A 16,716-nucleotide genomic window follows, 5' to 3' on the forward strand; every position below is an offset into this window, starting at 1 on the left:
TTCAGGCCTAGGTAGGCTTTAACAAAACGGCAATTCCACAGTACGCTCCAGGACAGCCCAGCACGCCCCTGCTATTTAGGCCTAAACTAAGCCCACATCCTAAGGGCGCTGCCTGAGTTATTCGCAGGCTGGTCGGGCCGGCCTGTGAGGGCAGAACTGGACCTTTCCGAGCCCATCTTTACTGGACGTTGGTACATCCACGGGCCTGAGACCCGTGATCTCCGCGGCAGCGTGCGCTTGGTCAGTCTGGCTGAACTCAGGCCAGGGCACGGCGTGCGGAGCCCGCCTCACCTCCGCACGGAGACACCTGGCTGCAGTCGGCTCCACCCTGCGGGCTGCGGCCGTTGGTGGCTGCAGGCAGGCTGAGGAGGCAGCAGCGCCCCCGCGAGGCCTGGGCGTAGAACACTCCGCGCGCCAGGAAAAAGGCGCCGCACCGCATCCCACCCCCAGGGGGCGCGGCGTGACGCGTTCTCCACGCGCATGCGGACAGGCTTTTGATCACTGCCTCGGAGTTGAGCGTGTCACCTCACGTGGTGTCACGGCCCTTCGTTCTACGGAGTTGCGCCTGCGCTGGGGCGGCAGGAGCGTCTGGAATCTGAGTGTGTTTGTCAGTTTCTCCGCCCACTACTTCCGACATGAACGTTGAGAATTTCGGCGCTAGTGAGAGGCTGGTGAACGCGGCCTACGTGCGGCAGGGGGCGCAGGGCCGGCGCGCGCATGAGCTGTGCCTGCGGGTGTTGCTGGAGCAGGTAACGGTCGTTCCTACCCCGCTGCCCCAGGGGTTCTAAGGGCGCTCCGTCAGCGTGTGCCCAGCCCCCAGCTGTTGCGCAGCGCGCACCCTCCCTCCCTCCGTCCCTCGTGCGCACTGATTAGAGCGGTGGCTCTGAGCCCCCCGTCCCTACCCTCAGCCTGAGGCACCTGGCCGGAGTTGGGAGGATCCCCAGTAAAGGCTCCCTGCCCCCTCCCCCTTCTGTGCGCCCTTTAGGGCAAGAGCGCGTGTGGCACTGCTGTGTCCTTCCCTGCTTATGGAGTAGCAGCCGTGTTAGTCTGGATCCGCAAAAAGAAAAGGAGGACTTGTGGCACCTTAGAGACTAACACATTTATTTGAGCATAAGCTTTTGTCAGCTACAGCTCACTTCATCAGATGTATCCGATGAAGTGAGCTGTAGCTCACAAAAGCTTATGCTCAAATAAATGTGTTAATCTCTAAGGCGCCACAAGTCCTCCTTTTTTTTTAGTCTGGTTATGATTTGTCTGCCCCCTAGCGCACAGGAGCCCAGCCTTTGGGTTGTGTTAAGGCTGTACAAACACAGAACAAGCTCCTGGCCCTTGCCCCAAAGAGCTTACAAGCCAAGTGTAACTCCAGAGGATGGGTGGACGCAGATGGACTGGGAAATAGGAGGAACCTTGTCATTGCACTTGGTGCCTTTCACCCCTTCCTTTGTGTAGGGCACACACTTTGAAAGCACATGGAGGGCCTCAGGGAAGATGCATTGATTTTTGTGGTTAGAAGGAACCATTATATTCATCTAGTCAGATCTTCTGCAGAGATGCATGCTGGAAGCATTGATATAGCCCCCCAGAATAGCCATGCAGCACCTTGTCTGGCTCCAGCATTGTGGATCTTAGGCTTTGCTGGTATGGACTCCAAGCAAGTTAGAGGTTTCTGTCTTCCTGCTTCCTAGCAGAATGCTTTGCTGGGGCCCACATATTACCAGGGACTCATCTACACTACAAAGTTGATCTAGCTACATCGCTCAGGGTGTGAAAAATTCACTCCCCGGAGTCAAAGACACCTAGTTAAACCAACCTGAGTCCCAGTGTAGACTCTGGTAGGTCAACCGAAGAATTCCTCTCAGAGAGGTAAATTAATTACAGCAGTCGAAGAAGCTTGTCCGTTTCTGTAGTAAGGCCTAGGCTATGCTGCACGGTTAGGTTGAGGTGCCTTGTGGAGACCTAGCTGTGGAAGTATCTTCACTTAAATTTGGCTCCTGCTGATGTAAGTGCCTCTCTACGCTGACTTCGTTACACCACCTCCGTGAGCGGCATAGAGTCACATGTAATTAGGTCAATTTAGTGTTAGTGTAGACACTGCCTTGCATACATCAACTGTTACTGGCCTCCAGATGCTGTCCCAAAATGCCCTACGCTGACAATATTATCAATAAACGTGCTTCTGGTGAGGACGCGCACTACCAACACAAGAAGCACATGGGCACATGCACAAAAGATTTAATAACAGGTTGACGTAATTTTGTAGTGTAGATGTGACCTAAGTCTCTCCACTACAGTTTTGCAGCTGTTCCACTTTAGCGTTTCTAGTGTAGATTTACTTCATTATTTTTGCAAACTCTACTGTGACCACTTGAAAAAAAGTATTAGATGCTTACAAGCAAGAGGTACAAAAGACAAATGAGGGGCAACAGGCAGGGACTAGAGCCAGTGCCCTGTGAAAAGCATAGCCTCTATCTGCTGCTCAGACTTTTACTGGTTTGTTGTCCCTAGGTCCTACTTGAGGGCTCCTAGTTCAGGTTAACCTCTTCTTAGAATGGGTCTGATAAATTTGAAATGCCCTACCCCCTAACTCTTGGAAGTGAGAAGGAGCTTTCTCTCCACCCTTTCAGAACGCTCACAGTGGCTGTAAGGGTTGGGTCTTCAAAACTCTACCCTTCTGCCACTTCTGAGCTTTCTTGCTGCCATTGAGAAGGGGGCCTGAGACAGACCTAAAAATGCAGTAGGAGTAATGTTTCTCAAGTCCCTTCTCATTACTCTATTGTGAATAACTCCTGTGACCTTCTTGCTGCTTATGGCTTTCACAAGCAGCAGCCTGACACTAACATGGTTTGTGATGGTTTCAGTGTTGCCCATAGGGTTCTGAGTGTCAATTGTGAAACTGACCAGAGTCCTTTAATTTAATTCTTGTGCTGCTTGGTAAAGTTTTGAGCCTCACAGGTGTACTCTGTCTGGAGATTAAAGGGCTTGTTTACAGACCTGGGTTAAGAAATAAGGCATCCTTTTCTGGAGGGAGTTAATCAGGGACTGACAATCCCTGAGGAAAGTAGCACTTTGTCAGTTTACATTTGGTAGACTGTAACCATAAAATCTCTGCTTTTAGCACTTAGGCCATGTCTATACTACGAAATTATGTCAACATAAGTTACAACGGTATAAAGCCACTGAAGTTATTACATTGCTTGTGTGCGCATGCTTGGCTCCTTGTGTCAGCAGTGTGTATTCTCATCAGGAGCTCTTGTATTGATATAGAGTGCAATGTACTATGGGTAAATATCCCACTGTGCAACTCGCCACCATCCAGTGCAAAATCTTTTGGGAAGTTCTTGCAATGCCCAATAGGACCAAAACAAGTCACGCAGGGGTGACTAGGAGCATGGGGTCAACTTCCCATAATGCATTGTTCTCCATTCCATAATTTCATCTGCATCCCATAATTTTCATGCCTTCTTTTCAAAATTCCACAAACCCATGTGTCCCTCCTCACTGTCCGCCATCTATGACAGAAGCATGGAGTCTGCACAGCTCTGTACTTTTGTCATGAGCATGGCAAGCACAGGGCATGTGATCCTGCAGTATTTACAGAGCTGTCAGAGGAGCCACAGAGAATGTGATGATTCCTTGGAGGCTAGATTGCTGTGGGACATAGTAAGAACCAATTCAGGATTGCGGGTGGCATTCATGGAGCAGTTGGAGATGGTGGAGTGTTGGTTCTGGGCCTGAGAAACAAGCATTGACTGGTAGGATCGCATCGTTATGGAGGTATGGCATGAAGAGCAGGGGCTGCAGAACTTTTAGATGCGCAAGGCCACATTCCTGGATCTGTGTGCAGAGCTCTCTCTAGCCTTCCAGTGCAGGGACCCCAAAATGAGAGCTGCACTGACAGTTGAGAAGTGAATGACGATTGCACTGTGGAAATTTGCAATGCCAGATTGCTACCAGGTAGTCAGAAATGAATTTGGAGTTGGGAAATCCACCACGGGCTGTTGTCAAGCAAGTGTGCAGGGCCATTAATCATCTCTTGGTATGCATGACTGACTCTCGGTAATGTGCAGAACATGATGGATGCTTTTGCAGCAGTGGGGCCACTGAACTGTGGTGAGGCGATAGATGGCATGCATATTCCTATTTTAGCACCAGACCACCTTGCCACAGTACATTGACAGAGGGCTACATCACTGGGGATGCTTTACTGACATCAGTGTGGGCTGGTCAGAGAAGGTGCATGACGCGCACATCTTTAAGAACACAGGATTGTTCAGAAAGGTGCAGGGACTTTCTTTCCCAACCAGCAATTACCATTGGGAATGTTGAAATGCCAATAGTGATCCTGGGTGACCCAGCCTATGCCTTGCTCCCATGGCTCATGAAGTTATTCACTGACCACCTCGACAGCATCAAGAAGCGCTTCAACTACAGGATCAGCAGGTGCAGAATGACAGTTGAATGTGCCTTTGGTTGTTTGAAGGGTCACTGGCATTGTTTACTTATAAGTTTGGGCCTTAGGGAGAAGAATAGCTGAATGCCTGCTGTGTCCTGTATAATAGCTGTAAAAGAAAGTGGGGAAAGTTTCCACCGGGGTGGAGGGCGGGACTGAAGTGGCTATCTGCTGAAATAGAACAGCTAGCTACAAGGGCTATAAGAATTGCTCAACATGGAGCTATATGGCTCAGGGAGACTTTGAAAGAACATTTTAATAGTGAGTCAGAGTAGTATGTTTTGCTGTAGTGTTCTCTTCCTGGCCTTGCTCTTTTGCAGCCCCAAATGAATCTTGCAGTGATTGCTGTGTGTGTAGCAGTATAAGTAGGGCCCTACCAAATTATGGCCATAAAAAACGTGTCATGGACCATTAAATCTGGTCTTCTGTGTGCTTTTACCCTGCATTATACAGATTTCACAGGGAAGACCAACTTTTCTAAAATTGGGGGCCCTTCCCAAAAGGGACTTGCAGTGGATCACAAGGTTATCTTAGGAGGGGGTTGTGGTATTGCCCCCCTTACTTCTGAACTGCTTTCAGACCTAGACAGCTGTTGGCCAGGCACCCAGCTCTGAAGGTAGTGCCCTGCCAGCAGCAGCGCAGAATCATAGAATCATAGAATATCAGGGTTGGAAGGGACCTCAGGAGATCATCTAGTCCAACCCCCTGCTCAAAGCAGGACCAATCCCCCAATTTTTGCCCCAGTTCCCTAAGTGGCCCCCTCAAGGATTGAACTCACAACCCTGGGTTTAGCAGGCCAATGCTCAAACCACTGAGTAAGTAAGTGTGTGTTGTGATTCATTACCCTTGATTTTTATTTTTGTTCTATAATATTCTGAAATTAGTAATTAGAAGTGAGTCTCCCGGTTATTAATGTGGAATATTGCGGTGCCTCCCTTACTCTCTTCTTGTGTGTTCAGACCTAATTTTCTGACCATTTAAATGGACACTATCATTTGTCTACATTTTTTCCTGTTGTTGTGACAAATAACTAAGATTATTGAAGGAGACTAGCAGAAGATAGTCTCTTTTTTTAGTGTTTAAAAACATACAGAAAGAAGAAGAGAACAGGTGTTGCATAGCTATTTGTTGCTGTGTAGTAATGCTTTGTGTTTTCAGAGTGCTTTTCATCTAAGCTAGGGGTTCTCAAACTGTGAGTCGCGACCCCAAAGTGGGTCGTGACCCCTTTGCCAGGGCTGATGTTAGACTTCCTGGGGCCCATGGCCGAAGCCTAAGCCCCACCACCTAAAGCCAGAGCCCTTGGTCTTCAGCCTTGGCTGGTGTGTGGGGCTCCCGGGGTCATGTAGCAATTTTTGTTGTCAGAAAGGGGTTGCGGTGCAACCTGATCTAAGCACGTTACAAAAAGTGAGTATACTACACAAAGGAATGCAAAGAACAGTTGGCCGCAGTCTTTGTTTGGTCAGTCTCACTGTTTCCCCTGCATAAGTAGTCAGTTTCTCTTGCTTTAGTGGTTTTTATTTTTTTTTTAAAACAGTAACAAAGAAGAGGAAAAAATAAGTAGGAAAATGTGTAATACCTGAAATTACTTTTAACTTTCTTTGATTATTAGTATTCTTTCTTCTGTTATCCTAATTGTCTTTTACTTTATCTTCATGTCTCTTGATCAGTGTTATACTCCTAATGGACTAAAGCTGCATGTAGTATATCAAATATCCTGTATATCCTTCATAAGGTGAATCTCAGAATCATAGAAGATTAGAGTTGGAAGAGACCTCAGGAGGTCATCTAGTCCAAACCTCTGCTCAAAGCAGAACCAACCCCAACTAAATCATCCCAGTCAGGGCTTTGTCAAGCTGGGCCTTAAAAACCTCTAAGGATGGAGATTTCAGCACCTCCCTAGATAATCCATTCCAGTGGTTCACCCTCCTAGTGAAATAGTTTTTCCTAACATCCAACCTAAACCTCCACCACTGCAACTTGAGACAATTGCTCCTTGTTCTGTCATCTGACACAACCGGGAACAACCTAGCTCCATCCTCTTTGGAACCCCCCTTCAGGTAATTGAAGGCTGCTGTCAAATCCCACCTCACTCTTCATTTCTGCAGATTAAATAAAACCAGTTCCCTCAGCCTCTCTTCATAAATCATGTGCCCCAGCCCCCTAATCATTTTTGTTGCCCTCCACTGGACTCTCAGCAATTTGTCCACATCCTTTATGTAGTGGGGGCCCCAAACTGGATGCAGTACTCCAGATGTGGCCTCATCAGTGCTGAATAGAGGGGAATAATCACTTCCCTCAATCTGCTGGCAGTGCTCCTACTAATGCAGCCCAATATGCCGTTAGCCTTCTTGGCAACAAGGGAACACTGTTAACTCATATCCAGCTTCTCATCCACTGTAAGCCCCAGGTCATTTTCTGCAGAACTGCTTAGCCAGTCGGTCCCCAGCCTGTAGGAGTGCAGGACTCTTCACTTGTCCTTGTTGAACCTCATCAGATTTCTTTTAGATCAGTCCTCTAATTTGTCTAGGTCACTCTGGACCCAAGCAAGAAACTTCCTAAATGCTCTTTGCTGCTTCTGTTTATGCATCCTAGAATGCTGTACTTGGAGACAAATACATCTTAAATTTATTCTTTCTGGGAACATTAATATCAAATTGCATCGAGTATAGGAGCAATTTATTATGTAGCTTTTATTACTGAATGTTCCAGTTTCATGTACTAGGAAGGGGAGACTAGAAGATTTCTTTAATGCTTTAAATCTGCTCAGTGCACTAAAGAAGATACCAAAATTAACAAAACAATCTACTTACAGAAATCTTATCAATTTTAATTATCCACATCTAGGAAGTATTTTTATTATAGTTATAATTCCTTCTGAAGGGCAAGTGTCCTGAAAATGGATGGGATGAAAGTACCATCGAACTCTTCCTCCATGAACTTGCCATTATGGATAGCAACAATTTTCTGAGCAACTGTGGTGTGGGTGAGAGGGAAGGAAGAGTGGCATCAGGATTAGTTGCCCGTCGGCATTACAGGTAAGTCTGACAAGTAATTTTAATGCTACTGTTTTATTATGTTTGTTTTGCTTATTTTAATATCTTGTTATCAGAGTTTGAAAGCATTTGAAAAACAACATTTCATTACAGACAATTACATCAGTTTCAGATATCATATTTTCCATTAGCAAATCATGAAAAGTTTTGTAACAAGATTTTTTTGTTAAAATCTCTCACTGTGTTCTCACAACTTTGCTCTTAAGGAAATTGTGAGTGTTAGAGTTGCAAAATTTTGAATTGGACACCTGACAAAGCAAGAAGGAAAAGAAGAGACTTCTCTGGTTAAAAAATAACTTGTGTTACTTGTCCTTTAAAGTTCCGTTTATAGAGCACTGCATTAACCCATCTGTATATTATTCAAAACTTCTTCTTTCTTCTAAATATTATCCCTATTGGAAAAGATCCCTTGCATCCAAATATTGATTGTTGTAATTATTAACTCATGACAGAGATTAATTGACATTACCATAAACCAGTCCATTAAAATTGATTCAGAGGAGGTAGAGCTATGAGACGGAGGGCTTCTAATAGCTTGAAGTCCTGAGTCTTCTGAGATTTGATGGGCGCTTTGGATATTGAATTTTAGAGACTCTGTAGATATTGCTTTATCTAGATCTGCTGTTTTGGGTTGCTGTCCTATGCCAATTATCTGCATTCTATTGTTATGTCATCTGTAATGTCAGCAGAGTGAAATTTACTGAAATCCCCATCTCTGACATGTTGGCACAAGGACATATCGGAGACCAGTATTCTAGTAAATTCGACTTTCACAAGTTAAGCTCAGTTTAGCCCATCCAGTTTTATAATGGGAGACCTCCAGAGAAAACCAGGGAACTGAATTCCTTTTGCAATTGCAACTAAATATGGTATTTTCCTTCACTTCTTGTTCTAAATTGCAGTTCTTTAAATTTAATGCGTGGTCATAGGGATCTAGCAGTTTTTGAAGGCCCCTGCAATTCTTCTTGAGGAAGAATTGTTCTAGTGGAGGACAGACCTGGAGGCATCACCTCTGTCTTCTTTCTCCCATTCCATCTACTTAATTCTGTAGTCAGTCTCTGGCTTGATTGAGCTATGGGATCAGGGGCATCTTCGGAGCATCTCTCTCTTTCCAAAAGTGCTGCTACCTAGCTTTTCTAAAGGAATGTGGTAGACTAGGAGTTGAACATATTGCAGGTGACAGAGCTGAGGATGTTCCTTAACTGTTGCTGGGCTGGGACAGTTCTGTCGCCTTATGTACCACTTATACCTACTAGCTTCAGTAGTGGGAGAGAGAAGGAATTCTTCTAAGAGTTGTCCTCCATTACATCCCCACTCCATTCTCCTGCAAATTAGGTAAGTAAAAGAGTGGGGGGAAGCGTCAGGCAGCGGTTTGAGAGCACACTCTCCTTCTCAGCCATATTAAAATCAAAATGAATGGGCAGAGTGAGCCCAGCGTCTAGAGACCCAGACTAGGAAAGAGAGATAGGGAACATGTAGACTGAGAAAAGGGGGACCAGGGGAACAAAGCATTTTTGTAATTGTAAAGTAAGGATTATGTGCAAATTTTTCAATTATCAAACCAATTAACTATTGCTGTAGTTACACTGAAAGTGGGAGAAAAAAAACTTCAGATATAAAACCACCCTCCTAAAAGTTCTGCGTTCCCTCTAGTCCATCAACTCTTCAGTGAATGGATGTATATGGCTGGAGTCCTCGCTGTCCCCAAGACAAAAATGGAATTCAAGTTGTCAGTAGTTGTATACTGTTGCTGAGCTTTCTTAGGCAGCTGCTGCATTTCACCAGGGGGTGAAGTTATTTCTGTAAGTGTGTAGTTCATAAAGAGTTATATGATCCTTCAAGCCTGAAAGGTGCTAAATAATATTCCACATTTATAAATGGAATTTGAGTGGTATCAGAAAGATGCAAGAATGTGAAGAAAGATGGGACTGCACAGAATGAGAAGGAGGAGGTAGTAGAATGCCAGGTGGGTAGAGACAAAATGTGGAGGGAAACACAGCGTATATTAACGTAAATGTTTTAAAATTTATTTTTAACAGAGCATATGTAAACCACTTCATTGCTCTGTTGTTGTGAAACGTTTATCAGGCACAGCATCTGTAAAATCCCATGGGTGTACTTTGCATTGTATAATACTGCTTTTTATTCTTCAAAAAACATGGCTGCAGTGTGTGTGCAAAGTGTGCTAGCATTTGTAGCATGATCTGGGGGACACAGATTTCACAGCCCTTTCTTCCGGTAAATCTACCTGGTGGATAAAGTAATCACTATTATAGGCCGTCTCAGTTACTCTGTTTAACAAGATGTTGTTTTTGATGGTTTCACTGTACAGAAGTGAGTGAAATAGTCAATTTTATGTTACTATTATAAGGTATGGTAATTCATTATCTGATTTTGGTGTTGCATTGGATAAGACATTTTATCAATGTTTATCAAATCAAATGCTCTTCAGAAAACAGGAAATATTGCTTTAGGGCTTGAAAAATTTTTAATATAAGTTTTCAACCTCTTTTGTTCAGGCTAATCCATGGAATTGGGAGGTCAGGAGATATTTCTGCTGTCCAGCCTAAAGCTGCAGGTTCTAGCCTTTTGAACAAACTTACTAATTCAATAGTTCTGGACATTATAAAGCTGGCTGGTAGGTATGAAACGAATATTTCTCTTATGTGGGTGATATGGCAGTTAGCAAATATTCTATGCTACTACCTCATTTGTTTTTATATACAGGTGTCCGGACAGTGACCAATTGCTTTGTGGTTCCTATGGCAACTGGCATGAGTCTAACTCTGTGTTTCTTAACACTGCGGCACAAGAGACCAAAGGCAAAGTATATTATTTGGCCACGCATAGATCAGAAATCTTGCTTTAAATCTATGATCACTGCAGGTAAGAGGAAGAAGGTGGGATTGACCATGCAATGTGGCATTCTAGCTACACATGTTTAAAACTATCCTGTTGATAGTGGTACTGGATTCATAAACTTGGTGTCTGGAAACAATAAAATAGATGACTGTAGAAATCCAAATAGAATATGGAGATATGTAAGAGTAGAGATAAAGATATCATCACTCTGCATAAAAAGAAAGTGAGGAATGTGTCTAGAATGTCGTGCTCAACTTCAGGCACCATATTACAAGAGACCAAAGAACTGGAAATAGTTCAGCAGAGGACAACAGTTGAGTATTTAACTAGGCAGCCATAGCATTCTCTGAACATAGGTAATTATATGAAATGTGGTTTATTTAAGATATTTGTAATACCTGCTCATATACAGAGGAGAGGTTAAGAAAAATAGATTTATATTAGGAAAAAAGAGTAAGAGGAGACATGACTGAATTGTTCAAAACTTTTATTTAAATAAGATGGATGCCACCAAACTAAAGAATGAATAAGTGTCTCAAAAAAAAAATGGCAAGTACTGGATGTTTAGGGATTGGTAATGTTTAGGGATGCAGAGTCTCTTACCCCTACCTCACCAGTCTGAAACCAGCCTAGGTCAACAGTGACTAAGTCATTGTAGTATGATGGTTTCAGGTTGTCTAGTCCAAGTTCTTGTGGACAGGGGCTCACTCACAATTTCATTCCTCCATGACAGAGCTGAGGCATATTGTTAATCCAAGGAGGGAAGACCCACAATGATGCTGCCATGCTAGATTGGAAATCGAAGAATTTAGTTTGGTCAACTCAATCCTATTCCCTTAGAAGTCAATAGGGGAATTCCCATTGATTGCACTGGGAACAGGAGCAGGCTTGATGGGAGTTCAGTACAAACTTCTTTGCATAGATGGAAATTAGTGTGTGAAATGGACTGCTAAAACTGGCAACTTGGGATGTATGAAATTTAAATTTATAAATTAAAAAGGGTACAAATACTACTGAAAGAGGTGACCAGATATAGATGGATCACATGACTTCCTTCCATAATAGGAAATTACTTTTTAAATCCTTATTTTGCTTGGGGATAATAGTTTAAATTACTTTAATTTTTCTGTTTGCATGCCATTCAGTTAAAACTGATGGTGGAAAACAAAACAACAGAACACTCGGGCCTTTTTCTTTACGTTTTAGTTGGTACACAAAGTATGGAGGCTAAAAGTAGTGAAACTTCTAGACTTGCTAGATCCACTGTGGAGGAAAATATATGGTTCTACAAAATCACACCATATTTTAAGTATCAAACTAATTATTTTCAAAGAAGTGTTTTGAATTTTAATAGAGCCTTAAGTTTGTAGGCCTGTTCATATAGTTAACATGCATAATTGATCTTTTCAGTAACTCCATAGGTTTTAAATGATGCCATTTTGTCATGTACTGAAAAAACTTACATGTGGCACTATGGACTGGTGCAATTGGATAGTTCCTCAAGCAGTGGCCTAACTAAAAATGAATATATGTGCACAAAAAAAGTTTAACCATTTATGACTTAGTGCATTTGAAAAAAAAAAAATTTAAACACATCTGTCTCTTGGGTATGATCTTCAGTGAGGAATATCCACATATAAAGTTTGCAGTTCAACTGTTTTATTGAGTCTTTGTATCTAAAGAAGTCTTAACACTTTTTACTGTGATTCTTTTCTTTTAGTGTTTGCTTAACTCAAACATGGATTAGCAAATATGGCTCAGATTTTCCAAAAACAAGAATTTCACTTCCAGAGTGAGACCAAATGTGGACATTTCAAAACTCTGATGAATATTTGAGAGTTGAGAATGAGTAAAAACAGGATTTTGATGAAAGTTGAGTTGCAGCCTTAACTATAGCATTTGCTACAAACTGATTTTATTTTTAGAAGCTGTTTGATTAGTATTTTTAGCATTTTTTTCCCCAGCAGTACTGTTTTAATGTACCTTGGAATCTTGAAAGGGAAATCCTTTTGACTGATTTCACCTGCCTCCCTCATTGAATATTTAAAAACAGAATTGGGAGTGAAGGGGTTAATCTGCTTCAGTAAGGGAGATTTCCTTGAACCTGTTGCTGCTATATGATTCAGCTTGCAAAGAGCACTAGCTTTTACCTAAAGCCCAAGCTCTCCAGTGGGCACCAGTGAAGTTGTCATTTATGTACTTTTATGTTCTAAATGATTCTGAATCTCTGAAGTAGTCTCTTACCAGAATAAGTGAGTAGAAATAAAAAAATCTGAAATTAAATCAGAGCCAATAAGCATGCATCTAGCCTGAAGATATAGACCTGTAAAATTACTGCTTAATACACACTCTTATTTTTATTGGCTGGGTTAGGTTTTGAGCCAGTGGTGATAGAGAATGTATTAGAAGGTGATGAGCTGCGCACGGACGTAAAGGCGGTAGAGGCTAAAATCCAGGATCTTGGGGCTGAAAATGTTCTCTGTGTTCATTCTACTACATCTTGCTTTGCTCCAAGGGTACCTGACAGGTAAATAATCCTCACATAATGCTTGGTAACTATTACCAAAGTTTTAAATAATCTTCACATTTATGCTCATCTTTCTAAAATTGCTTAATTACTACTACCAATAGTTAATGAAGCAAAATAGATACCACAATGAAAGTTTATTTCCAGTTTCCTCCTGGAATTCAGGGAGCAGGAGGATGGAAACAATGTGCCTTCTGCAAAAAAGCATACCAAAAGAAGCAGAAAAGGACAGACAAGAAACAGGGCAGATCTTTCTTTTCATACCTGGCTGAGGATAATAATCTCATTGCTTTTGGTGATATAAATGTGATTGTAGCCAGCAGTTTTTCATGTGATTCCACAGAAGTGGGTAAAAATGGTCTTCTGTGGAATCATACAACAGAAGCTTCCCTGGTAAGTCAGAGGTCACATTTTTCTTGGTTACAGTTCCCTATGCTGCTGTCTTCTTTAGTTCACTGATCACAGATGAATTTTTGGCACCTTAGAGACTAACCAATTTATTTGAGCATGAGCTTTCGTGAGCTACAGCTCACTTCATCGGCTCACGAAAGCTCATGCTCAAATAAATTGGTTAGTCTCTAAGGTGCCACAAGTACTCCTTTTCTTTTTGCGAATACAGACTAACACGGCTGTTACTCTGAAAGATGAATTTTTCTCATTCGACACTTTTGATAGCCCAAGGTGGGATGTCTGTCCACTGTGCAAATACCAGTGTAAATATACTAGTATAGCTGCAGCATTGCAAACCTGAAATATAGATGTACTGGACGGATATTTAAAAAAAAAAATTTTGCTCTGGTTTCTTGGTTTGAGCACTTACTAGCTGATCATGTGATGCTGGCACTCTGTTTCCAGCTGTTAAATCTCATTAAAATAAGCTTAACATACATTACATTCTTTCCTAATATTACATTTCCATGCAAGCTATTGCTGTAATTGCCACAGGGATGTTATTCAATCATTACTGACAAGGGAGATGAACCACACAGTCAAGAATGGGAGATAATATGGTCTTGAAAAACTATATTAAGATGTGGTCCGCACTATGAAATCTTTGAAAACTCTTGTTCTGGAAACGAGAAATTGGATTCTTATGGCTAAATGCACTCAGTATGTTGGGACAAATTTTCAAAATGAGACCAGTGATAGTTGCTTGGAAAACCTGCTTTTGTGAATGTAAATACTGTCTGCATATGCAATTAGATAATAATAAACCCAAATCCTGGGTTTTGCCAGTGTACAGTTGTACATCTGTGGGCTCATTTGTGTTCACAGTACAATTTGTTTAAAGTATAGGTTTTAATAATATTGTTGAGGTTTTGAAAATATAGTACCTTAACTTCAGCATAAGAATTGCTTAAATTAGGTATAATTCCAAAACAAAATAATCTTACTGCTGTTATTTTCTTTACTGCATCATATGTATCTATTTGCTTTAATTGCTTTGATACCTAGAAATTCATAACTGAATGTCTGTGAAGTTAGAAATGAAACACTATCATCTTACAGTTGAAAAATGGCTAGTGAAAAATATCTTTCACTCTGTTATCCTACATTAGTCAAAAGTGTCCCACATTTTATTGATTTAAAAATAAACCCAAACACTTATACATGTTGGAAGGAAAGTGGGATGAATAATTCTGTCAGAATACAATGAACATTACCTGAAGATGAGTTGGAAAATGTATTGGCCAGCTTGAATCAAAACCACCAAATCAACTAGTCTGTTTTTGAACTAGCGTAAATTTCTTTCACTCCTCTGCCGCCTCCTCCTTTTTTGAGAAGGTAGTGTTCTGTCCACTGTGACTCTGAAATAAAATATAAGTTGGGGCTGCTTTATAGCACACTACAGATAGAGGGTTTTGAGCTTTTTATTAAAAGGATACTTCCAACCATCAAAGACCACAAGATGCATATTCATAAAAGGAAGGTGAATCCCATACAACATCCCTGTAGGATACCTTTTTATATGTATGTTTTTAAATATCTGACATTTTTGTTTTAATGCTCTGTCATAGAAGTATGCTGAAATGTAAATTTTTAAGCAAACGTCATGCTACATGAAATTTAACATTTTTATTTTTTTAAAAGGTCTTTTTAAGCCTAAATTCATTGTGTGCCCCTTTCTAAGTATTACCACTCTTTATTGGAAAGAACAGAGCCGTAACGAGGGATTTTAGTGCCCGGGGCAAGTATATTTGTGCCCCGTAGAGGTGATGGGTGGAGGAGGCTTGCAGGGTAACATGCCACCCCCCTACCCACTATTTTTGCCTTCTATTGAGTCGTGCCCCACAGTTTGAAAATAGTTACCTCTTGCCAGAAGCCAGTAGATTGGAAGCTAGTGGGAGCTGCGTGGGCCCCTGGTTCTTTGCACTGTGGATTTTGCATATGTGCAAAATCCAATTGAAAAATTTTAACTTTTCAAAGAGAATATTTTCAAAAATAAATATAAGAAATGTACACAAGTTGGGGGGAAATCAAGGGATTTTAGAGAGATGCCAGAATTGGAACCCTTTTCCAATGTACTAAAAGCGAAGATCTTATAAAATACAAGAGGCCTGGAAAGTTCAGTGAGCTCTGCCCCGTGAACTCCTGCATCTATGCAGAGCTTTATAGACTTTAGTGGGGTCCAGAGGTCCACCCACATGGAGCTCATTGCAGCTCTGAGCCTCTATGGTAAGTGAAAGTTTATCTGGATTGTGAGAAATCAATTCCAGCAAGGTGCTGATCCATGGATCTTTGCAGTCAGCAATTATAGGGCTACCTATATATTAAGCCTAAGGAAAATCTCTTTTGTTAGTAAGTTATCTGAGTTATATGAAAGCAAAGATATTGGCCCAAATCTTGAAATGAGTGTTGCTTGAAAAAGAAGAGTACAGGATTCAACTTAGTGTAGAGGAAAGATTTATTGGTAACTAGTAAAATAAAATGAAGATGGTAGAGAAGACCCAAACACAGAGAAATACCAACCATCCAGATATGGTACTAACTAGGACCAAGTTCATGTGCCTTTAAACTTAGCTGGGATCAAGCATATTCAGACTAGTATAGCTGTCCTCTTTTGGGGCCCATATTTGGGAAAGCGCTTAAGTCAATGGTCTTAAGAACATGCTTGCCTATATTAAGGGCCTTAAGCATCACCCTCTGACCCTGCAACTGCAACATACTTTGGTTACTATATTGTGGTTATCTGAAGATACAATAATTTATGTGCAACATCATTTGACTTTCTATGCTATTTGCTTTAAAATTGTACAAACCTCTCTGCAGGTTCCAGAACACACATTCTTAATTTAGATTTATGTGCAGACAAAGTCTAAAACAAAATAATTTGGTGTGGCAAAGGTGTCAGATTGGAGTAATGGGAGCCCAAAGTCTACTTCCCACAGAGTACATATAGTATGAGCAGCAGGAGTGCATGATTCTCGTCCTAGATCTGTCAGTATTTCTCTCCTCTCTTCTGGAGGAACCACTTGTATTGTCAAGAGGACAGAGTTACTTCCATTCTAAGTTACTCCTTGGTCTCTGCTTAGCATGCAGATGAGCACCAATTGATGTCAAAGGTGCTGGTGGTTTTTGAAATATGATTACTAATGTTTGTACTGAGACTACCAACCCATTAAACGTAGGCCACTCAATAGCTATCAGAGGGTAACAACTTTAGTCACTACCCAGCTGGGTTAGATTGAACTGGGAACCTAATGGTGAAACGTTCCCTATCCTGTGCTACTTCCAATCTCTTTAGACATTTAATTCCCCACACAAATTTTGAAACTTCAGTCAAACCCTTTTTGGGGCTTATTGCTATAAATTGAAAAAATACA

At 41.7% G+C, this 16,716-nt stretch overlaps 1 protein-coding gene across 1 annotated transcript in view; it reads left to right on the forward strand.

The window, feature by feature from the left end:
* The first annotated feature begins 583 nt into the window (after positions 1 to 583).
* Positions 584 to 16,716, forward strand: part of SEPSECS (Sep (O-phosphoserine) tRNA:Sec (selenocysteine) tRNA synthase) — a 40,968-nt gene continuing 24,835 nt past the window's right edge. Inside the window, exons 1-5 of the mRNA XM_077815795.1 lie at positions 584 to 749; positions 7,331 to 7,485; positions 10,023 to 10,141; positions 10,231 to 10,389; positions 12,739 to 12,892. Of these exons, the coding sequence (XP_077671921.1) occupies positions 636 to 749; positions 7,331 to 7,485; positions 10,023 to 10,141; positions 10,231 to 10,389; positions 12,739 to 12,892 (701 nt within the window). The 5' untranslated portion in view covers positions 584 to 635. The remainder of the gene's footprint in view (positions 750 to 7,330; positions 7,486 to 10,022; positions 10,142 to 10,230; positions 10,390 to 12,738; positions 12,893 to 16,716) is intronic.

Source organism: Eretmochelys imbricata, chromosome 4 (assembly GCF_965152235.1).
Source record: "Eretmochelys imbricata isolate rEreImb1 chromosome 4, rEreImb1.hap1, whole genome shotgun sequence".
In the NCBI taxonomy this organism is placed as follows: Eukaryota; Metazoa; Chordata; order Testudines; family Cheloniidae; genus Eretmochelys; species Eretmochelys imbricata.